The 23,827-nt window shown below is 55.4% G+C and overlaps 1 protein-coding gene across 4 annotated transcripts in view; it reads left to right on the forward strand.

Annotated features, from left to right (window-relative positions):
* The first annotated feature begins 5,388 nt into the window (after nt 1-5,388).
* Nucleotides 5,389-23,827, forward strand: part of TPCN2 (two pore segment channel 2) — a 39,655-nt gene continuing 21,216 nt past the window's right edge. For 3 of the 4 annotated variants that reach the window (XR_008374330.1, XR_008374329.1, XM_053562480.1), the window contains exons 1-13: nt 5,389-5,635; nt 10,972-11,036; nt 11,617-11,693; nt 12,054-12,231; nt 13,039-13,155; nt 15,910-16,016; nt 16,777-16,849; nt 19,922-20,024; nt 20,942-21,007; nt 21,277-21,341; nt 21,845-21,945; nt 22,570-22,651; nt 22,829-22,915. Coding sequence is in view for 2 of the 4 variants with exons in the window: in XM_053562480.1 (XP_053418455.1) it covers nt 5,506-5,635; nt 10,972-11,036; nt 11,617-11,693; nt 12,054-12,231; nt 13,039-13,155; nt 15,910-16,016; nt 16,777-16,849; nt 19,922-20,024; nt 20,942-21,007; nt 21,277-21,341; nt 21,845-21,945; nt 22,570-22,651; nt 22,829-22,915 (1,251 nt within the window). In the remaining 2 variants the exon portion in view is untranslated. The remainder of the gene's footprint in view (nt 5,636-10,971; nt 11,037-11,616; nt 11,694-12,053; nt 12,232-13,038; nt 13,156-15,909; nt 16,017-16,776; nt 16,850-19,921; nt 20,025-20,941; nt 21,008-21,276; nt 21,342-21,844; nt 21,946-22,569; nt 22,652-22,828; nt 22,916-23,827) is intronic. The other variant, XM_053562481.1, reaches the window with a different exon arrangement.

Below are 23,827 nucleotides of genomic sequence, written 5' to 3' on the forward strand. Positions count from 1 at the left end.
GCAGACCCCTTCCCCTCCCCCAGGCACATGGCGTGCTCTATGAATAGGGGCATGTGGACAGGCCTGAGCTGGGCACTGTCTCATTGCAGTTGGCTCCTGTCTATAGCATGTCAGTGTTCCCTGATCTGGGAAAGGCTGGTGATGGCCCCTGACAGCCCCTGGGCTTCAACATGGAAGCAGATTTGTGCCCTAGGATCCATCCCAGTCCCTCCCCATGGCCAGTGTTGGCTAGGAGTTGGGAGCACATCCTAGCTTCCTTGCCCCTGGGTAGGGTACCTTTGAGGCTTTTTCTGTTTCCCAGAGGTCCCCGCCATGACTGACCCCAGTAGCCACTGGCTGAAACCCACCTCCTTTGGCCCCTCCATCCTCACTGTACCAAAACAAAGCACTTGTGCTCAAGTTCCTGCCTCAGCATCAGCATCTCCCAGCTGCACCCCAGCCCTGTGGGCCTCTGGGCTCCGGCTCTCCCACCCCTACATTGGGGACTCTTGTCCCCCACAGCCCCTCCCTTGAGCCATCACAGCAGCTCATTTTCCAATACAACAAACGCTCTGGGTCTCCCCAGATTCTTGTTGCATGTGTCATGTGTAAGAGGACTCAAAATAGTGTGTGCTGCCTGTGCCTGGCCTGGGAAGTATCTGGTTTTCCCAGGGGCTAGTCCCCAGGGCAGGGATGAGGAGGTTTGCCCACCCACACCCCTGCATTTGGCTCTCTGCCCAGCTCATGCTCTCTCCTTCCTGTTGTGGACCCCTTGCTTGCTGTGTGACTGTGAACAAAGCACGAGGCCACCCTGAGCCCAGTTTCCCCAAGTGCAACAGAGGGAGGGTCACTGGGCTGCTCTTGGCAGCAGTTTCAGGGCTGAGATGTGACAAGAGATCAGAGAATACCTTGTGATCTCAAAACATTGTTTAGGCTCGGTGCCCGTAGCTCAGTGGGTAGGGCACCGGCCACATATACCCAGGCTGGTGGGTTTGAACCTGGCCTGGGCCTGCTAAACAACAATGACAACTGCAACAACAACAACAAAATAGTCAGCCATTGTGGCGGGTACCTGTAGTCCCAGCTACTTGGGAGGCTGAGGCTACAGAATTGCTTAAGCCCAAGACTTTGAGGTTGCTGTGAGCTGTAACGCCACAGCACTCTATTGAGGGCGACATAGTAAAACTCTGTTTCAAAAAAAGAAAAAAGAAGAAAATACTGTTCATTTTCCTCCCAGAGATGGGTGTGATGGGAAGGGGGGTTGGATAGAAGGAACTGGACTGAGACCCTTCTGTGTGTCTCTCCTGTCTACAAACGCTGGGGCCAACAGCATGGTCCATTCTGCAGATGTAGAAACTGAGGCTCAGTGACGGGTCAGGGCTGCCCAAGCTCACAGGGCCCGCTGAGGGCAGGATGTGGCTCTACCCATGTGACACGGAGACCCAGTTTTCCTTCTTTCCATGTGACTTTAGAAATCACTGGAAACTCGCAGCTGGGTATGGTGGCTCCTACCTGTAATCCCAGCACTCTGGGGTGCTAAAGCAGGAGGATCGCTTTTGCTTAGGAGTTTGAGACCAGCCTGAGCATGATCAAGACCTTGTCTCTACTAAAAATAGAAAAACTAGCTGGGCATTGGTGGTGGGCACCTGTAGTCTCAGCTACGTGGGAGGGTGAGACAGGAAGAGCTCTTGAGGCTGAGAGTTTGAGGTTGCTGTGAGCTATGACGCCACAGCACTGGTGTTCCTGACTAACAGAGTGAGAATCTGTCTCAAAAAAAAAAAAAAAAATCACTGGAGGATCGGTACCCGTGGCTCAGTGAGTAGGGCGCTGGCCACATACACTGAAGCTGGTAGGTTCAAGCCTGGCCTCGGCCTGCTAAACAACAATGACAACTGCAACAAAAAGTAGCTGGGCATTGAGGTGGGCGCCTGTAGTCTCAGCTACTCCGGAGGCTGAGGCAAGAGAATCGCTTAAGCCCAAGAGTTGGAGGTTGCTGTGAGCTGTGACGACACAGCACTCTACCCAGAGTGACATAGTGAGAGTCTGACTCGAAACCCCCCCGGAATAATAAAACAGAAACAAACAACCCATAAACCTACCTGTAGAAAGTCCTACCTACGTGCACACTCTCTGCCCATGTGGCTTCCCAGTTGGCAGCTGATCTAATGCACCCACGGAGGAAATAAATGTGGCTGGGAAGCATCTAGAACAGGCTGAGGGGGCCAACTTCAGATCGCCAGTGACTCTAGGCTGCAAGGTTGGTTGGGTCCCTTTTGGGAGGTTCCTGCCGGGAAGAGGGCCTTCCCTGCCTCACCTGGACTTTCTCCATCTCGGGTGACACTAATGGAGGTATAGTGCTGGTGTTCTCCTCTGATCTCACAGATGTGCTAGAAAATAACGAGAGAGCCAAGACGAGGAAGTGGTGGGCACTTTGCCCAAAGTCACATAGTCTTGAGCCTGAGAATTTGAGGTTGCTGAGTTTGAGGGAAGCCTGTGGACATTTCTGACATTCATATTGTGGAAGGCAATCTTCTAAGATGACTCTGAGACGAAGCCGCGCCCCTCCAGCACAGAAATAAAGGACAAATCTTGAGTCTCTCCAAGGGAAGTTCCAGGTTCCTAGATAGTTTTGAGAAATGGGCAATGGATAAGCATGGAGGTGGTAATAATGTATAAACAACAGTCTCCCAAGCAAGTACAAGTCACAAGGTGTTTGGCTCGCTATGGCAACTAAAAGATAACAGCTCCTTAACTGAAATGAAATCTTAAACCCTTCCATCTGACTGAATGGACCTGTTTTTGGCCACGGGGACTCCCAAAATACCCTAAAGCTGAAGTTTCTGGCCCTGAGAACAGAGGTCAGACTTGCCTTCCTCAAGGCTATGCAAGGCAAAGCTTAAACCCCTCCCAGTGGGTCGTTGATTTACTTAACAGGTGACTTGAGTCCAATATCTATCCTGTAGCTTGTCTCTGATCAACATACTTCTTTTCTCTTAAAACATTTCAAGCCTTTAGACCAGTGTTTTTCAACCTTTCTTATCTCAGGGCACACTTGAACCTATAGTTAATCTTCTGTGACATACTTAAATTGTATTGATCAAAAGAAAGGAGTAACAAAAGAATATACTTACTGTGCTTTGAAGGTCTTACAAAAATAATTTAATTAATGACCTTTAAAAATTTTCACAGCACACCTAAGGTCCACTCACAGCACACTGGTTGAAAATCATTGCTTTAGACAAAGCTTCATTTCTGTAACTAATTACAGATCAAAGGGTGAGACCACTTGCTTGAAGATTCTTGGGTGAGGCTTTGGGGTATGGTTACACATACTTGGCTCAGACTTAAATTATTTTACAGAGTTTGGATTCTTTCCTGTTGACATACTCCTAGGCCAGCCCTTGGCACTGTATCCCTAAGCCCAGGCCCAGGACATCCACAAACAGGGAGGATGAGGCTACCCAGAAGAGCTCCCCAACCCTTTCTCTCCCTACCCACACTCATAAGAACTTGATGATGGATTTTACTGACTGCTGGTTATGGACACAGCCCAGATGCCATCTGTCTGCACCCCAGGGACATTCCAGCTGCACCAGATGATAGGGTAGAAAGTTCACTAGGTGCTGAGCATAGGACAAGAGAAGAATTTCTCTAGACTAAGATTAGGTATGGAAATATGGACTTTATCTTATCTTTTAGAAGGAGAGAGGGAGTGAGAGAGGGGAAGGGAGTGGGGAAAGAGAGAAAAAGAGCAAGGAGATGGCTGGGCATCCCAAAGAAAAAAAGAATGCAGTCTGTTGAGGTCAAGTGGTTAGCAGAATTTAAAGGGGACAAAAAGGGCACAACCTTGTGAATGTGGCTACATTCTTGTGAGGCCCAAGAAATCCACATTTTACATAAAATACGGGCAAGAAGGAGGCATCAATGATGTAGATGTCCCCAGGTAGGTGGAAGAATATCTAATTCTGTCTTGTCTCCTGTTCTGTCATTACTAACGTGGAATTGGATGGGTATTAGTGTTAGGTGCTAAACACAGGTACAAATCATGTGGAGGTGAGGGAAACGTGCCCTTTCCTCTGAAAGTTCACTGAAAGATGAATTAACAATTAAGGCAGATTAATAAGAGAATCTTGCTGGGCAGTGCCTGTGGCTCAAAGGAGTAGGGTGCTGGCCCCATATACCGGAGGTGGCGGGTTCAAACCCAGTCCCGGCCAAAACTGCACACACACACAAAATCTTGCTTATTGGAGGTGAACAAAAAATTACTGAATGAATGATCTGTGGTACCAGCTCTTCACAGGTGCCTGAGGCTGGGAGAGCAGCCTCTCAATTCCATTCTACCTCAGTTACAATTCTAATAGCCTTTATGATGAAATACAAGGAAACCAACCTAGAAATTTTAACTTTATCTGATAGGAAGTAACATCAAAGTAGTCTCCATGCTAACAATGAAAAATGGTTGAACAACGGAAGGTGATTTTCATTTTAACAAAACATCTAAGGGAATCATCAGAGAAAACATCATATGATCAAAGAAACCTTTACTCTACCAATATTGCAACACCGGTTGTCTATGTCCATGGAGTCTCCTGAGATAAACATCCTCATAATCAGAGTGAAACTGTAACTGGATAAGAGGGTGGGGGTGCAGTGTTGGAGGAGGGAAAGAATGTGAGCTAAGAAAACTAGCTCAGCTGTACTGCTTCAGCTTAGCTTCTCAGACTCCATCTTGCAGCCCACATCTGGCAAGAACACAGACCTCAGTCCTAGACTCATGGGAACAAATTCTGCCAACATCGTGGCTGAGCCTGGAAGTGGATTTTCCCCAGTGTCTACAGATAAGAGCTCAGAGACACTGTAACTTTGGCCTTGTAAGGTCCTGTGACAAGAACTAGTCCAGCGGCTGGTCTTCTGGCCTCTAGGGCTGAGATGATCAACAGGAGTTGGTTTAGGCTAAGTTTGTGACAATTCATCACTGCAGCAATAGAAAACAAATACAAACTGTTTATATACTGGTTTTATATATGTTGTAAATATCTTTTCAAGTGTGTCATTTGTGTTTTTAAACTTTGCCCTTAATCCCATTGAATTTTCCTTGTTTCATTATCAGGGTAAACTCAAGTTCTATTTCGGGGATGTCCTTTGCAGTCACCCCCACGTACCCAATACTCACATGCATCAGAATCATTCTGAATGCTTGTTTGAGACACAGATTGCTGGGCCCAAGCCTCTGGACTGCATCGGCCCGAGAAAGCACGTTTGGAGAGACTTGAACGCGCTACTGCCCGGCGGCCAGAGGCCGTAAACCACAAGGAGGCTGAGCCCCACCCCCAGGGGCGGGACTCATTAAGCCCCGCCCCTAAGCCTCCGTTCCCATTGGGAGGTAATAAAGAGCCTCCCTTGCGTCACAGTGCTGTCGACTCCTCCTTTGAACGCCGGGGGCCGGTCTCTACGCCTGCGTAGTGGAGTTGGGCGCTCGCGGGACTTGGGCTGCTGAGAGGTGGGGTCCCAGGCTCCGGCTGCCGGATGGAGAAGCCCCTGACGGAGTCGGAGCCCCTCTTGGGCCAGGCCCGGGGCGGCGCGAGCGGGAGCGGCGGCGGCGGCGGCGACTGTCCGGAGGGGCAGACCCCTTGTCGCAGCGTCCAAGTCAGCCCTGGTGAGGCGGGGAAGTCAGCGATTCGGAGCATCCTGGGGGCCGGGCTCGCGCCTGGCCGTCTTGCGGCCACACTCCCCGCACTCCTCGGCGCCGCCGGCCGCACCCACACCGCGCCGAGTCCGAGGGGGGCCCGGGCCATGCGGGCGCCAGGGGAGCCGCTTTCAAAGGGCGATGGGCTGCGTCCTGCGGACCCCGGCCCGGCGTGGGTGCAGAGTTGGGGTCCCAGCCGGATCACGTCCAGCCTGACGAGCCAGGCGGAGAGGGCCTCGCCCAGCCCTCAGGCAGAGTTGAGGCAGCCCGAGGGGAAGCAGGACCCTGCAGTCCCTTCCGGCTCCTTCCGTGTGCCGGGGCGCGCCCAGACCCTCAGAGGCAGTACTTTGGTTTTTCTCGTTTTTTGCGGAGTTTCTTGTGGGGCTCAGAAGGAGGGTTACTCCAGCCAAGGTCACACAGCCAGTGGCCGAGGTGGGGTTCAGCGCACCTGGCAGGGACTTGCCAGCCCTTTCTGCAGTGCCATTCCTGGTCCTTCTTCCCGTGCGGCTGGGGCCGGCCTCCTTGGCCCAAGACGGCTTCCTCGGTTTGTCTTGCGATGGCCCCAGCGTCCTCTCCCCACCTCCCTCCTGCCCTTCCTGTTTACCTCCTGTCTGAAGATTGCTGAATCCCGGGAAGGGTGCGGTCCATCCATCCCTCACTGATACCTGGGAGATTAGGTGCTGGGTTAGAGGCAGAAGAGGCTCATTTGCATTTTACAGATGAGGAAACTGAGGCCCAGAGAGGTTCTGAGATCTGCCGCAGGTCCCAGCACTCTGTTCTGGTGCAGTTGCTTGCTAGTACCACTCTGGGCGCTGCTGCCTGGGCCACTTCCCTCTCTGGACTTCTCTTTCCTGCTGCAGTCAGGAAGGGCACTGGGTTGGAATCATGGTCCCCAACCCCTGGTCTGTATCATGTGCCCATCCGTGGAATAATGGGGGGCCTTTGGGAGATCCCTGACAGGGTGAGAAAATTTAGAGGCTGCCCCCAGGAAGTTCTGCAGTTGTCTCGTGGGGACCACTCAGGAATGGGGTCTGCAGGAACCAGGTCTTGCAGGTTCCTTAACAAGACACATAGGATATGGTGGTGTTCAGGGGCCACAAGCTTTGTGTCTGGAGGTCTGGGTGCCTTTCTGGGGCAGCCCCTTCCTGGCTGTGTGATCTTGGCAGTTTGCATAACCTTTCTGAGTCTCCATAAAAGGGGGTAGTAATAGGGGCTGCCCACAGAGACATCGTGAGGACTTGGAGAGAATTAGAAGTTGCCCTTAGCACAGAGCCCAGCAGGCCAGTGCAGGGCTCTGATGGCTGTCCTGTAGAGGAGGGCCAGTGTGGGGCTCTGATGGCTGTCTTGTAGAGGAGGGCCACTGTGGGGCTCTGACGGCTGTCCTATAGAGGAGGGCCAGTGTGGGGCTCTGATGGCTGTCCTGTAGAGAGGGGCCAGTGCGGAGCTCTGATGGCTGTCCTGTAGAGAGGGGCCAGTGCGGGGCTCTGATGGCTTTCCTGTAGAGAAGGGCCAGTGTGTGGCTCTAATGGCTGTCCTGTAGAGAAGGGCCAGTGCAGGGCTCTGATGGCTGTCCTGTAGAGAAGGGCCAGTGCAGGGCTCTGATGGCTGTCCTGTAGAGAAGGGCCAGTGCGGGGCTCCTCTGATGGCTGTCCTGTAGAGGAGGGCCAGTGTGCGGCTCTGATGGCTGTCCTGTAGAGGAGGGCCAGTGTGCGACTCTGATGGCTGTCCTGTAGAGGAGGGCCAGTGCGGGGCTCTGATGGCTGTCCTGTAGAGGAGGGCCAGTGCGGGGCTCTGATGGCTGTCCTGTAGAGGAGGGCCAGTGTGCGGCTCTGACGGCTGTCCTGCAGAGGAGGGCCAGTGTGCGGCTCTGATGGCTGTCCTGTAGAGGAGGGCCAGTGCGGGGCTCTGACGGCTGTCCTGTAGAGAAGGGCCAGTGTGCGGCTCTGATGGCTGTCCTGTAGAGGAGGGCCAGTGCAGGGCTCTGACAGCTGTCCTCTAGAGGAGGGCCAGTGTGCGGCTCTGATGGCTGTCCTGTAGAGGAGGGCCAGTGCGGGGCTCTGACGACTGTCCTGTAGAGGAGGGCCAGTGTGCGGCTCTGATGGCTGTCCTACAGAGGAGTAGTACCAGTTATTTCAGGTTCTGAGGCAGAGAGGACATCTGGCAGATGAGACCTACTCTGTGGAGATAGGACTGAGGGCTGGGCAGTGTGGCTGGCAAGAGGGGGCTCTTGGGCAGGGCTCTTTGTCCCCTGGTGGTCTCAGTCAGGGCTTCTGAGAATGTGGACAGGACACTCTGTGTTCTGAATCTTCTTGGCTGGGCTGTCTGTGAGGCCTGCAGACCGTGGGGGCAGTGGAGACTGAAAAAGGCTCATTCAGTTCCTGCACCAGCACCTGTGTGGGGCTCTGAGATGGGGGACCCTATGCTCTGGGTTCCCAAGTCCTGCAGTGGGACTCCTGCCATCAGTGGGGGGAGCTCCTGCTTCAGGACACTCTGAGGACCCCAGTGAACCTTGCAGTAGGGTCCTTGAGGGCATTTTTTTTTTTTTTTAGAGACAGAGTCTTACTTTTTTACCCTCAGTAGAGTGCTGTGGCATCACAGCTCACAGCAACCTCCAGCTCTTGGGCTTAGGCGATTCTCTTGCCTCAGAGAGAATCTTGGTTCTCCCGAGTGGCTGGGACTACAGGCGCCTGCCACAACACCTGGCAATTTTTTGTTGCAGTTTGGCTGGGGCTGGTTTTGAACCCGCCACCCTCCGTATATGTGGCTTCTCACTGAGCAGCAGGTGATACCCGAGGGCATTTTCTTTATCTGTTCCTGGGTGAGAAAATCCCCCCTTTACTGGTTATGAGGACAAGGGATTGCTAGAATAATAGTGAAAGTTTATGATGAGCTTACTGTGCTTCAGTAGCCCATTCAGTCTGTACGTAGCTCCTACTGGGTAGGGTCTGTGAGGAACCAACCAGGGCACAGAGAGGTTAAAGGACTTGCCCAGGATCACGGGGGATGCTGGCCAGGGCCCTACGCACATCGTGCAGGTGGAGCCTGGAGCAAGAGGAGAGCGGGAGTTTAGACCTAGATGTTGGGGAGCAGCGGCTTGGGGCAGGGAGTCCGGTCTGGGGCTGGTGTGTGGGACATAGCCTTTGAGCTCCTGTTGTCCTCTGCTCTGTGGTGACATTCTGACCTGCTGTGCTCGGCAGTACCCCAAGCCTACCTGGAGTAATGGGGTGTGGACAGGTGATTGCCACCCAGAGTGATGTGCTCAGGGGAGGGCGAACTGCCCCAGGGGAGTTTGAGGGTGATGCTCCTGGAAAAGGCAACAGCCTTGGGAGGGACTTAGGGGCTTTGGAGAGCATGGCCTTGGCAGAGCCAACTTTGAGTGAATGTCATGGAGGGTGTGAGGTGAGGGAGGCGGCAAGAGAGGAGGTGGGTAGGCGGATCTGGGGCTGTGGAGTGTGGGCCTGCATCGTGGTACCAGTGGAAAGCTATGATGTGCTCCCGTTTGTGACCAGGTCTTCAGGCTGCTGCAGGGTGGGAGGCTAGTTGAGATTGGGTAGCCAGATATAGAATTTTACAAAGCAGCAACCAAAAAGCCAAGTGGAAGGGAACCATGTGTGCTGGACATTTTCAGGTGGCGGGCACCCCTGAAAATGTCCCCTCATGGCCTGCCTGGTGTTGTCCCCTTCCACAGCCTGGGGCTAGAGTGAGGCCTGGGCCCTTAGTAGCCTCACTCTTCTTGTTTGAGATTCTGTCTCTCCCTAAGGAATTTGGTAATTTGGGGGCTGTCAGACCACCTGCCCCCCAGGACTGTTCATTCACTTATTGGATAAATTAGTACCACTGTGTGTCTGGGCCCTGCACTGTCCTGGCGGTATGGTAGGGAGCAAACAGTGTGTCTTCTGTTCACAGCTTTCCCAGGACATGTTCAGGGCATCCCAGCAGTCACCACCTTCAGAGCTTCCCTGGGAAAATGTTTAGGAGTCCTCCGGGTGAGCCTCTTGGTTGTACACATGGGGAAACTGAGGCCCAGACAGGGGGAAGGTGCTTGCTCTAGGTGACATAGCAAGGCTGTCACAGAGCCAGGACAGGGTCCAGCCTCCTGCCTCTCTCTCCAAGGTTATCCATATATCTGATCAGTCCTTGGGTCCGGCTGCCTCTACCTCATATCCCCAAGTATGAGACCCAGGGACGGCAGGCAGTGTGGGCTGGCACCTCACTTTCAGGCCCTCACTTGCAGTGAGCTGCCTGAGCCATGGGAAGTAGGATGTCAGCCTCCCAGCTACCCTGCTGCTGCAGGCTTCAGCTCCCCAAGTTTTCCCTCGCCCTTTGTCTGTTGCATGGCAGCTTCCTATGGGGCATATGGGCCTACGGCATGGCTGGCAACCCAGGCCCACCCACAGTGACCGGGTATGCCAGCTTGCATCTTCTGGGTGGGTGAGGGGCTTGAGTGGGCTGGGGTGCCAGGACCTGGCTTTAGTGCTGCTTGAGTTTTTTGGAAGGCTCCTCCTAGTCCGGAGCCAGCCCCTACCCTCGCCCAGGCCCACCAGGAGAGGTTGTGTCATGACAACTCAAATCTTTGGTTTTGAAGGTGGGTGGCCACCTTTAGCCAATAAGAGACTCAGGAACATCCTGTGCTCTGAACCTGGGGGTGATTTGGGTGTGGCCATCTGATCCTGTGGGCTGTGATGGTCAGGGCTGCGACCCTGGAAGTCTCAGTGTCAGGTGAAAAGTCACAGTGGTACCTTCCGGTTTAGCTTTACGCGTCAGTGTCAAATCCTTGGTCTCCTTTGATAGAGGGTGGGTAGGATACTGGGGGGAGTGTCCTGGCAGAGGCCATGCAGCAGGCTGGGTAGGACCAGGTGGAAGAGCAGCGATGGCAGCCCATCGTTTTTGAGTGTGTTCCATAAGCCAGGCCCCTCCTGCAAACCTACCTTGCACCTCATAGCTCCCTCTGGGGAGCTGAGCAGGGCAGCCATCACACGCCTATTTGACAGAGGAGGAGACACCCATCGTCTCCATGCCTGAAGCCAGAGTCTGTGTCAGACCCCTGGTGCCCGTCTGTCTTTGCAGAGCAGTGTCTCTCCAGGTCTAGCTCCTTTGCACGGGATGCAGTGGCTCTTTCCCTGGTCTGGACGCTGCCAAGTGGGGGAGTTCTGTCTCCCGGATACACTGCAAGATGCAAGGCATCTCCTTACAAACTGAACCTTGGAAAGAGCCGCAACCAGCGTTTCTCCTTGATCATGATCTTCCCATAAGGGGGAGGCCACATGATCCCACTCAGTCGCCCAATGTGTTCTCTTGGCTTACAGATGCCGCAGCCAAGCAGGGCATCTGCATTGACCAGGCTGTGGTCTTCATCGAAGATGCGATCCAGGTGGGTGACACCTGCACCCTGTGGCTGGATCTAGGTGATGGCTGCCTGTTGGCCAAGAGCCTCCTGGCCCTGCCCTTCTGTGTTGTCCTGGGCCCAGGCTTCAATTGCTGGTTAGGATAACAGTGGTGGCTGGGCCTCTGGGCGCAGCTCTCCTTAGTCCCCTGAGGGACATCTTCTGAGGCTGTCATTGACCACCTCTTCTAGGTCCTAGGTGGGGGGGGAGGCCATCCTGGAGGATGTAACGGTTGCCCTGGGGGTGGGACGGTCGCCCTTACCCAGGGAACACAGCCCTCTAGGCAGGCCAAGGATGCGGCTGTTCCTTCAGCAGATGCTCCCTGCGTGTTTGCTCAGGCACCTACCTGTCCCAGCTGTCTGGCCTCAAGGAGTGCTCGGTTGCTGGGTCCCAAGCAGTTTCTGTGGTCTGAGCCCGTGGGGTCAGGGCAGGCCTTGCCCACGTAGCCCATCCACTGACTCGGGCATGTCTCGGGTGAGAGGGGGCACTGCCTGTAGCTATGCGTGGTGAGGGGCATGGTCAGAGGGACACCTGCTGATGTACCTCTCTGTGACCTTTGCCTTCTAGTACCGCTCTATCAATCACCGCATGGACGCCCGCTCGGTGTGGCTTTACCGATGGTATTACTCGGACATATGCCAGCGGTGAGAATACTCCCAGGCTTGCTTGGGGAGAGGGAGGATGGCTTCACCTGGCCTTGGGATCTAGGCAGGTTTCCTCCCCATGAGTGCCAGGAGGCTAGTAGCCTCCTTTCTCCCAGAGCAGAGTCCAGTTTTTAAATGGAAGGTCTTCTTTGGTGACGAGGGGTTCCTTCTAGAACACTTAGATTAGCCAAAGGCAATCAAGTCTTGACCAGATTACTGGTATTTGTAGTAAGGAGTGTCCACAACCCAAGAGGTGCCAGCTCCCGCCTTTGGACCAGTGGAGTCTGCCCTGCTGGTCAGCCTTTTGGTCATGGAGGGCTGTGGTTCTTGCATTTTAACTAGTTTTTGTCCTCTTTCTAGGACTTTGAACTTCACCATTTTTCTGATCCTGGTTTTGGCTTTTATTGAGATCCCCTCTTCACTCAGTAAAACGGCAGATGTGCGCTACCGCTCCCCGCCCTGGGAGCCGCCCTGTGGCCTGACGGAGAGCTTGGAGGTGCTCTGCCTGCTGGTCTTCACAGCTGACCTCTCTGTGAAGGTGAGGTGGACAGCAGTCCAGGTGCCACGGCCCTCTGCACTCACCGCAGTAGCCTGGCCATCCTGGCCTCTGACTTTTTTTCTTAATTTATTTCTAACACTGCTGGGGCCAGCTGCTTCCTTTCCTGACTTTATACTTTGACCCTGGTTTCTTGGGCAAGTCTGGGCTGTGGAGCAGAGGCCGCATCAACTCTTCTCCCTCCCCAGAAGTCCAAGCTGTGCTGGGGGGAGGGGTGTGCAGCCAAGCAGGGCCTCTGGGAACGGTCAGGGGTCTGGCAGTGCCACTGTGAACAAGTGAGGGTCAGGTGGTCTCTCCACAGCTCACCCTGCTACCCCCAAGGGAGGCGGGGAGGAACTGGATGTGGACGGAAAAGGGTCTCTTGCTCACATAGTAGCTTCTGTGTGTCTGACTGGATTCTGTCTGTGACCCAAATCCTTCTAGAAGATGAAGATGGGTCCTGTCATGCTCATAAGCTCCTGAGCTTTGTCAGGGTCTTAGTGATTTTTCATGGGGCACAGGGTAGCTGGGTCTCTTGTAGGCCATGCATTTGATTGCTGTTGTCGTGATCCTAGCACCGTAGTCCCAGACCCACCACAGCCACATGTACACCCATGGCATTAGGTCGTGACCCAGACTGCAGCCTGCCACGGACAGAGTGGGGCTCTTGTGTGCTCTGGTTGCCGCATTTCCGCTCGTGAGCCAGCCCCAGCCCTGAGGACAGCCCAGAGGGCTCGTATTGGGACCCTCCGACTGGCTGCAGGCTGACTTCTGTGGCTGCTCACTGGCTGGCCACTGTCTCTCTTGCAGAGCTACCTGTTTGGGTGGGCCCATTTCAAGAAGAACCTCTGGCTGCTGGGCTACCTTGTGGTCCTGGTCGTGTCGCTGGTGGACTGGACTGTGTCTGTGAGTCTTCTTTGTCAGGAGGTAAGTGGTGAGGCAGGGGGCCCTGCAAGGCTGTAGGTGCGAGGTACTGTGGCCCAGGTGAGTGCTGGGACAGGGTCTGAGGTCTGCGACTGTCCCACACAGCTACCTGGTACTGCCTACTCTCTGTAGCACTTTAGTTACCTTTGGCCAGGGTGCCTCCTTCCCACCTTGCATATGAAGGCACTGAAGCCTGGAGAAGCCATGAAGTTTCCCTTGGGTTGTCCTTTTGGTGAGGGGAGGATACTGGGAGCAAGTTTCAGAATCCCTAATTCTTAGCTGTACACATTTTGGCCTAATTCCTCAACTTGCTAATTCCCCCATGAAAGCACCACCCTAGCCCAAGAGTTACCTGCCTAAGCTCTGTGAGGCCCAGCAGTAAGAAAATCCATGTCCCCGGCCTCCTGTAAACCTCTTCACTGCATAATCTTTGTATCTGAGCACCCAGAAGCACCTGCCCATGGTTTGGTAGCACAGAGCTAGGAAAGGTTGGTTTGGAGTCAGCTGTATCTGCCAGAGTCTGTCAAGTACTTTAGTAGAGAGAATTGAGTTTAGGGTCTTATAGAGATGTTAAGTAACCAAAAAAGTGAATTGGGAAGCTAGTGGCAGGCAGAACAGCAGGAAGCAGTAGCACACCTGGGTGGCAGGGTGGGAGCATACAGGAAGGAGGCTGGGTTATTAGCATTGGGAAGCTTAGGACTGGGGCCCATAGAGCTGAGACCTGCCCTCTGGGAGTGATGCTGCTCCACTGGCACTTGGTGCCTTCTAGAAGCTCAGTGACATTGGTTTCAGAGTCCCAAAAAGCTAGAGTGCTGTGGCATCAACCTAGCTCACAGCAGCCTCAAACTCTTGGGTCAAGTGATCCTCCTGCCTTAGCTTCCAGGGCTATAGGCACCTGCTACAACACCTGGCTAGTTTATCTCTTTTTAGTAGAGATGGTATCTTGTTCTTGCTTAGGTTGGTGTCCAACTCCTGAGCTCAGGAGACCCCCTGTCTCAGTGCCTGGCTTGTCCTGCTTTTTTCTGATGGCTGAAGTTCTCTGGTAATTTTTCCTGTTGTACATGGTTGTACTCAGAGGTGCCCCAGAAGACACCTGACTCAGTCCAAATGTCCATTGGAATTGGAGTCCTTTACCCCCTCAGCACATCAGCCCCCTCTCCATGAACAAGTTACTGTCCAACTCAGTGGGTTCAGTGACTGTCCCTGCTGGAAGCATCTCTCTCTTGGGCACAGAGGCTTCCAGACCAGGGGAGCCCAGATTGGCAGAGTGGGAAGTAGAAATGCTGCCAGTCCCATTTCCTTGCCCTGGCTAGGGAGTAGCCCTGCCGAGTGGCCAGTTCAGAGCCCATGCTGTGCCCTCTCTGCCACCGGGGCAGCAGCACTGGGCATCCCTGAGTCTCTTGCGCCCTTCCTGCAAGCCAGCTGCTGCTGGTGAGTGCTGGGTCCCTGTAAGATGCCTTCTGTGACCCAAAGCGCATTTGTAAGGCTGTGAGGTGATGGCTAATTCCCCACCAGGCTCATCCCAAAGTGTGGTGGGTGTGGTGATAGAAAGGGGCCCAGAGCACCGCTAGAGGAGGCAGGGCTGCTGCACTGTGCTGCGACAGCAGGGGACAGCCAGCCAGCTGAGCAGAGACCAGCAGGGTGGGCTGGAGCACCTGGGAGGGCCTGCCCTCCGGGGCCCTGCAGGCCTCGGTCAGAGCAGTACCAGCCATCGAGGGATTTTGGTTTTGCATAGGGAGCTGACCAGCCATTGAGGGATTTTGGTTTTGCATAGGGAGCTGACTACTCTGTGTTTCCAAGACTAGATGTTGAGTAGGTTGTGAGGCTGGACCTGAGGGCTTGGATTTGAGATCTACTGTGGGAAGAATCCAAAGGATAAATGTGATTCTTAAAGTCACAGGATGGATGATTTTGGATCAGGGCATAAGGCCAGAGGGAGAAGATGCAGGGCCAGGCAGAGAGGCCGCTGGAGGCTCAGGGAACCTAGCAGTAGCTGAGAGCGTGAGGTAGGGTCGGGGGCGTTTGTGGCTTTAACAACTTGGGAGTGGGCCCCATGCCTGGGGACAGGAGCAGGTTGAGGGGACAGGAGCAGGGAAGTGTAGAGCGAGGGGGGTTTTGTTGTGAGTGGAGGGTGTGGTAGTGTTGGGGGGAAGGTGACAGGGCCAACCCTTGAGTGGGCTGGGCCCATCACAGGAAGTGGGAAGCAGGGTATGTGAGTGTGAGTACATGTGAGTGTGTGTTAGTGTGGGCAGTGCAGTGGGTGAGTGTGAGTGTGTGTGTGTGAGTGTGTGTGGGAGTGGAGAGCTCCTGGGTGTCTCTGGGAGGAGGCAGAGTAGAGGGAAGGAGGATGGGGTTGAGGAGGGAGGAGGCAGGGATGGTCCTCTGAGACCAGGTGAGGGGCATGGGGGCGGCCAGGTGCTTTCAGAGCAGGAGGCAGAGGCGGAAGGTGGCACGCCAGCCACCATGCTTTTCAACTGTGCCCTCGGTGGGCAGTGGGAACAGCCTCTGACATGGATGGGGACAGAGAGTCTGTGGTGGGGGAGCCCCGGAGTCAAGAGACACAGAGACCCAAGCTGAGGAAGGAGAGTGGAGGCGTGTGGCTTGAGGAGGGCCTTAAAACCAACTCTGGGACCCAGGCCCCCAGTTACAAGCCCAGGGCTTATAGTGTGGCCGGAGGACACTGGGGTCTCTGGTCTGTTTGGCCCTTGTGGTAGGACTTAGGACATGGGGGTTCTCAGTTGCCCGGGTCTCTTGCAGCTCTTCCGTGTGCGCCGGGTCCTCCGGCCCTTCTTCCTGCTGCAGAACTCCTCCATGATGAAGAAGACCTTGAAGTGCATCAGGTGGTCACTGCCGCAGATGGCCAGGTGGGCTCTCGGGGCTGGCGGGTGGGCCATGCTGTGTGGGGCTTCTTGCAGCTGGCTCCCTCCCTCCCAGGCTGGCGGGGAGGCTGGTTGTGGGTGTCCTGGGTCCTCTGGTTCTAGTTTGAAGATTGGGAGTCCTGTGAATACTTTTCCCAATGGATCTGCTTGGCCATTACTGTCTCCTCCCATCCCTCTATGACCGCCCCTCCCCTCTGCTGTCTTCTACGCAACTTGGTGTTGGTGTACCCTTGGGACTGGCGTGCTCTCCGTATAGGCTTTGTAAGGCCGGGTTGCTCCTGATGTGGTTCTGTCACCACCTGCGTTCCAAGTCCAGCCTCCACTCTGCCTTGCCTTCCTGGACCCCAGTCCATCTGTTCTTGTCAGTGATAGTGCTGCTGAGTCCCCAGTGGCTCCCATGCCTGGCCTCCTCACTGCCAGACCAGATGGATGGAAGTGGCCTTTCTGGTCTGAGGGTCCCTGGTCCTTCACACTGCTTCTCCTGGGCCCCTGGGGTTGTGTTTGTCCCTGACAAAGAAAGGGGGCTCTGCTGGGCAGCACTGGACATGCTCTGGACTCCAAGGCTGAGCACAAGGCAGGTGCTTGGAGGAGGGGGAGGGACAGAGATGCTGCCTAGCTCTGCCCTAGCTCCTGGGGTACCCCCTTAACTGAGCCTAGTGGGCAGGTCACTACCCCCAGGCCCTACCCGTCCCACACGGCCTTTGGGCTACACTTTGCCTGCTGCTGAGTGCCGTGTGCTCCCCAGTGTTGGGCTGCTGCTGGCGCTGCACCTGTGTCTCTTCACCACGTTCGGGATGCTGCTGTTTACTGGCGAGAAGGTGAGGACCTGGTGGACTGGGCCATGACGGGGCTGCCCTGAGCCAGGACAGATACATAGGCCGGGCTGGCGTCTCTGCGTGTGCTTAATCCAGTGCAACTGTATGCTAGTTCTTGGGCTAGTTTGGCAGAGATGGAGGACCAGGTTATGCCACCTGTCCGACATACCCCCTCAATCTCCTGTCCCCTTTCTAGCCCCTCCCTGTGTCCTTCCTTGTCCCTGCCTGCCAGGCAGCTCACCTGGGTGATTGTGCTGGTTCTTTCTCCGGTGCCCGTCATACCTTTCGTATCTGCTGACACCCGGTGTTCCCTGCAGCCTCCCAGGCTGCGCCAGCTTCCTGGCGTGGCCCCACTTCTCACAGCCTCTCCCAGCTCTGTCTCCATATCCTCTTCTCTGGCCTTGTTGGTGCCTGCCTTGTTGCCACCTACCTGCCATGTCATCTGTTTGTCCAGGCCAGGGTAACTGTCCTCAGAGCTGGGGCAGGCTGCTTCTCTCTTGCTTTGTCCTGGGAGTGTGGGCAGTGCTCAGGCAAGGCTGGTCTTTGTGAGTTTGCGGTGACCTTTGAGCTGCGCCTGTGCTGTCCGGGAAGGGCAGAGGGCTCTGCCTTCTAACCCTAGGTAGAAGGAGTCAGCCCCAAGGGCCTGAGTGCCCCCCACCCCTGTGTGTTTGCATGTGCGTGTGCATCTGTGTTTGTGTGTCCACGTGTGCATACGTGCACATCTGTATCTGTGTCTGCAGGGGTCTGTGTGTCTGTGTATGTGTTTGTGGAAGGCAGGGGCAGCTGGGTCACTGCAATGGGACAGTTGATGGAATCTCAGTGATGGCTATAGTCATTGCTGTTTCCTAGAGCCCAGGCTGAGTAGGCAGAGTTGATGGGGGTGGGGGGTGGGGGCTGCAGGTAGTAACAGGCTTGGCCTCAAGTCTGGGGCTGTGGCCTCTGCCTCAAAAATGCTGAGTGTCCCGAGGTGCCTGGTAGGGTTGAATTCTCCAGGCGTGGGTTTCTGCCCATGAAGGGGAACTGGGCTGAGCAGGGCGGTATTGTTTAATTGTGGGGAAAGATGGTTGTTCATTGTGGTCTGGGCAAGAGTCCAGGTTGCCCAAGGTTGCAGTTCAGATGAGCATGTGGTGGTGGCCGACCTGTCCCGGGTTCCTTGACCATGGCCATTGTGCTCCCTTGCCAACCTGGCCTATGTGGGGAGCTGGGCCTCACTCCCAGGTGGCCTTGGTCAGCAACCCCTAGCCCCTGCCAGCTGAGAATGAGGGCCTGGCCTTGTTTTTACACCTTTGTGAACAATGTACAACACCAGCATATGTGTTACCTGCTGGCCTTGGTCACCATGAAGTTCTGACTTGGAATTATTTTTAAGAAATGGACTTGGTGTTGGGGGTTTGTGGTCCCCCAGGAGCAGCAGCGGCCTCATTCCGCTTGACAGATGATTTTCCAGGTTTGGGCCACAGCCTGGCACAGGTCCATCACTGCTGGTTGGCAGTAGCTGGGCGAGAAACCAGGCTCCTTCTGCTCCCCTGCAGAGCTGTGGCTCAAGCTGGGGGCTCCAGGGTAGGGAGGTCATGCTTAGGGGCTGCTCCTGGGGGCATGGATTTGTAGGGGAGGAGCAGGAGACTTGCCAGGAGGCACCTAGTGTGGCTCGGGAGATCCCGCCTGCCTTGGGGAGTTCTGTCTTCTCCCTGGGCCTCCGGCGTCCTTATCTGTAAAACAGCATAGGTGCAGGAACATTCCTCAGTTGATGTGAGCCTAAACTGCCTCACTGTAGTGGCTAAAGCATGTCACCAAGCTGGTGTTTTTTTTTTTTGTCCTGGTCTTCTCTGGAATGCATTCCTACCTTTTCTTGTTTTCTTGTTTTCCCTGCGCAAGGGGCTTAACTAGTCAGGACAGGTGGTTCCCGCAGTGGGTGCTCAGTATTGGGGGGTTGTTTTACATTTAGGAATGAGGCAGGTCAAGGTGGGTGGGGGCAGGCCCGGGAGTGCTGACCTCAGCTCTCTGATCCTGCCTTTCCTGGGGTCTAGGGTGGGCGTGGCCTGTCCTCCAGGCCTCTGAAGGTGATACCCAGGTGGGGCTGCCTCCTCCTCCCTCTCCCCCAGCAGCATCCTGCACCTGCCTGGGGCTCTGTGTGTGGCAGCACTCGACCTTATAACTCCTGTGTCTATAACTAGTTGGCTCGACCTTATCACTCCCTACCTCTGTAGTAGTTGGCTCACCTGTCCTCAGGGCCCCTGACTGGGCAGACTAGGGGCAGTGCCATTTTATGTATGAGGACTTGGAGGCCCTGGGGTTTGCATTGTGTCCCTGGGCCCTGAGGCAGGAAGGGCATTCCATGCAGGAAAGAGTAATCATTATGGGTGGCCCCTGGCAAGGGCCTGCTCACAGAGTTGGTCCTTCTCAAGATGAGATAGTTTTGTTTGTACTGCCAGTCTGGTTTACAGGGGCCACCCATCTTCTGGCTGGGAGGCTTGGCAGGCATAGTTGCCTGTGTCCCCAGGCCCTTGGGAGAACCCTGGGCTTGGAGTCCTGAGTAGAGTCACCACATACTTGCTGTGTTTTGAGGCTGGGAGCCCTCCTAGGAGGAAGGCAGGGTGGGGAGTAGGCACAGATGTCCCTTGCTGGTAAACCATAAGACCAGGCCTTCTTGAGTGAGTACTTGTGAGCCCCTGATGCGCAGCCTGTAGAGCAGGTGAGGGCTCTCCTGTTGGGGGGGTGGGGGGTGTCATGACCCAGATTCTGGCTCTTCCCTCCCTGTGTGGCAGGCTGTGATGCTCTTAGCTTAATTGGCGAGGGCTTTTCACTGTGGTTCTGAGCAGACCTGCTTCAGTGGCCAGGATCCGTGTGGGTGTGTGGCCTCACTGGACACCTGCTCTCTGCCCAGGGACTCTGAGTTTGGTCCTGTCTGGCCATGAAATCAGAGTCTCTGAGAAACGATGGGAGGAGGCAGGTGCCAGGCAGCTGGGTGGATGGTTCTAGGTTGTTGGGCCCAGGGTCATGGAGCTTTGCTGGCCGCCCCCACAGCCCATGGGGCAGGGGCCTAGTGGCTGCTGGAGCTGCTACTTCCACTCTCAGCAGGATGATTGGCAGAGAAGGGAGAAGCTGACCTACTTCCGGAACCTGCCAGATGCTCTGACTTCGCTCCTGGTGCTGCTGACCACCGCCAACAACCCCGATGGTGTGTTCGGGACGAGGGCGGGAGCCCGGGTTGGTGAGGGTGCCGAGCCACAGAGCTCCCACGGCGCTCACCGCCTTTGTCTTGGCAAGTGGGCTCCTGCCGGCCTTGGTTGCCACAGAGCTCCCTGTGCTCCTTTGTCTTCTCCACTTTCTTCTTGTTCAATGTCCCCTTTCTTCTCTCCTCTCCTCTTTCCCATTTTTTGCTTTTCTCTTTCCATCTGTACTTTTGCAGGCTCCGTTTGCCTTCTCTTCGCTTCCTCCTTCCCTTCGTCTCCTCATTCTGAGAAGCTACAAGTGACAGGCATCCTTTCTGTGTGTCAGATGGCAGTGCTCAGTGGGGTTCCTCTGGTGGCCTCCCGGGCCCCGCTGTTAGGGTGCCACTTGGCCGCACTGAGCATGAGAGGCCCTGGGGTCTGGGCTGACTGGTGCTTGCCGGGTTGGGGTGCTGATACATTGGCCAGCTGTACAGGTGGGCTGTGGTCCTCCTGGGCTGGGTGGGGCCTGGCCACCCTGGCTGGGCCTTTCATACTAGGCTCAGGCATGGTCACCAGCCATAGAGACCCTCCCCGGAGGGCAGCCAGGGAGCTTCCACACCCAGGGAGTGCTGTACTGCCAGGCCCTGGGTGCTGTCCCATGCGTCCTGTAAGTCCTGGCAAGTCACCACAGGCAGAGCTGAACTGCCTGTGGGGAGTGTGACAGGGAGGCTGCCTTCACTTCTGCATAAGGATGATCCTCCTTGCTGGGAATTCCTTGGTCCCAAGGGTGTGCAAATGGAGGCATGAGGGTAGGCATTTGGACGAGAGGCCTCAGCTCTCCAGGGCAGAGCCTCCGTTCTGTTGAGATGGCAGATGGTGTGGGGTCAGGATGTGCCCAGGCTGTCAGTGGACTTTTAGCTTCTTGGTGTCTTCTTTCTCTCAGTGATGATTCCTGCATATTCTAAGAATCGCGCCTACGCTATCTTCTTCATAGTCTTCAGCATAATAGGTGAGTGTGGGCAGATCTGTGTGGGTCAACTCGGGGCATCCTGTGTGTGCCCCTTGACCCTACAGCTTCACCTCAGTATCTCCCCATAGCCTTACCTCAGGGGCCCCCAGCCCTGAGTTTCTCCTCAGCGTCCCCCACCCCTGAGTTTCACCTCAGGGTCCCCCACCCCTTAGTTTCACCTCAGTGTCCCCCACCCCATAGTTTTACCTCAGTGTCCCCCACCTGTAGGGGTGATGGTCTTCTTTGACCGGGACTTTTTCCTCTGGAAGGAAGCTTGTTTTTGATGAACCTGCTGACGGCCATCATCTACAGCAAGTTCCGGGGATACCTGATGGTGAGCGGCTGTCCCTGGGGCCCAGCTGGGTGACACTTGAGCCGAGCAGAGGCTGATTCTCAGCTTCGCTGGCCAGGTCCCTGTTGGGGGAGGGCAGACAGGGCCACTCCCTCTCATGGAGGAACTACAGATACAGGCATGTCATTGTCATAGCCCCCAGGGGTCCTATCCTGTGCCCCTGCCCTGTGCCCTTTCCCCTGTGGCAGGAAGCTGTTACATCGTAGCTTCCTGTGCTGCTGGCTCCAAACCTTTCTGGGGCCAGGTCCCCAGGTACGCAGAGCAGCTGCACAGACCTTGGTGGATCACACTGTGGCCTACCCCACTGGGCTTCGGTCCCTGCCTTCCTGCCTGGACTGTCCCTTGAGTTTCTGTGACCCTTCCTGATGCCTGAAGGGCTGCGTGTCCTTGTAGGCTGTCCAGGCTCCCCCTCTGTCTACCTGCCAGGGGAGGGCGTGGGGCCAGGAGAGGGCCAGGCCATGCCCTCAGCTCTGCTCTCCTTGCAGAAATCTCTCCAGACCTCGCTGCTGCGGAGGCGGTTGGGGACCCGGGCTGCCTTTGAAGTCCTTTCCTCCTTGTCTAGGGTGGCAGGAGCCTCCCCTCAGGAGTGAGTGCCAGGGCATGGGCCCTCTCCTCCCTGGGGGGTGGGTGCTGTTGCTGCTTTGGGAGAGGGAATGGGGTGTTCTCAGGGACTTCTTGGTCACTGCGCCTTGCTCCCTGCTGGCCAGCATGCGAGTCAGTCCTCTGTTTAGAGTCACAGCAGCCACATGTCCCAATGCTCTGTGGTTCCTAGAGTTCTTGCCCTGAGCTGATGTGTTTGTCCTTGGGATTCCCTTGGAGACTCTGGGCTGCTGCAGGGCGAGTGTCTCTGGCCTCCTGTCCTTGCTGACTCTGTGCACTTCCCGCCGAGCTGTTACTTGGGTATCAGAACCAGAGGTGCTTGGATCAGTTGTCTGCTCTGCCATCCTGTTTGGAAAAGAGGGCAGAGAGTTTGAGAATGTCACTGTGGAAGGTTCCGATCCTGGTTGCTTGTGGTGGTGGAGTGTCTGTTTGCCTTCCTCATGGGGGACAGCAGTGTCTCCCTTGCAGGCCTGTAGCAGACACTCCATAGCAGAGGCTCATGTTGTGGCCTGTGGCTGCTGATTGGATTCGTGGTGAAGCTCAGGCCAGACTCCAGGGCCTAGGTTCTGAGGGGGCCCAAGTTGGGGGTGTTTTTATTTTCTCTCCACAGAATTGGGGTGAAGCCACAGCACTTACTGCTGGTACTTCAGAAAGTCCAGGTGGACAGCTCCCACAAGCAGGCCCTCATGGAGGTAGTGGCTTCCCTCGCGCCTGCCCCTCTGGGCCCCTCCCTGGAGGTCACGTGGGCCAGCAGCCCCTTTTCAGGACTGGGGATGGGGGTTCTCATCAGCCCATCATGCTGGGTGGCTTACCTGCTCCTGGCCATTGTTCCCGTTGGCCCAGGCTGACCGCACTTCCCACCTCTGCAGAAGGTGAGATCCTTTGGGGACATCCCCCTGTCAGCCAACGAGTTTCAGAGACTCTTCAACGAGCTTGATAAAAGTGTGGTTAAAGAGGTAAGTGGGGGGCCACTGGGGCTGGTCCAGAGTGGGGCCACACGAGGTTGGGGAGGGCTTTCCAGTTTCTGTTGCCGTTGACTGCCCAGAGAGCTAGCTCTTAATGACCACTACCAGGACTTACCCACTGTGATCCTGGCTTCTAGGATGGCAGGTGGGAAAGGGGATGCATTTGGTTCCTGGAAACTGGGGAGATTTTATGGACCTGATGAAATTCATGGGGCCCCTGGGGCAGGCCTGAGCCAAGCCTGATGCTAAGGTGCCTCTGCGTGCATGTGTGTCCTAATCTCCTGGTTTTTTTTTTTTTGAGACAGAGTCTCACTGTTGCTCTGGTAGAGTGCTGTGGCGTCACAGCTCACAGCAACCTCTAACTATTGGGCTTAGGTGATTCTCTTGCCTCAGCCTCCCAAGTAGCTGGGACTATGGGTGCCCACCACAAAGCCTGGCTATTTTTTTGTTGCAGTTGTCATTGTTGTTTAGTTGGCCCGAGCTGGGTTTGAACCCGCCAGTTGGGTGCATGTGGCTGGCGCTGTAACCACTGAGCTATGGGTGCCGAGGCATAACCTCCTGTTTTTATTAGGGCACTGTTTGGACTGGACCAGAGCCCACTTCAGTGACTCTATTTTAACCTAATTACCTCTTAAAAGGTCTTCTCTAAATGTGGAGGTATGGGGCTTAGGGCTTCAACATAAGAATTTTGGGGGAGATGAGATTTAGCCCGTAACTGCCAACTGCTGTGGGATTGCTGTTAGCCTCTTGGGCCGCAGGCCCCTGTCAAAGTCGGCTTCCTTATAAATATGTTATCTCCAGGTCTTTTCAGACCGTTTGGAGCCAAGTCCTGCTTCAGCCCATGCCATGGGTACCACATGCTGTCTTATTGTTATTTGGGGCATCCCTTCTAGAACATTGTTC

The sequence above is a fragment of the Nycticebus coucang genome, chromosome 14, assembly GCF_027406575.1.
Source record: "Nycticebus coucang isolate mNycCou1 chromosome 14, mNycCou1.pri, whole genome shotgun sequence".
Lineage (NCBI taxonomy): Eukaryota > Metazoa > Chordata > Mammalia > Primates > Lorisidae > Nycticebus > Nycticebus coucang.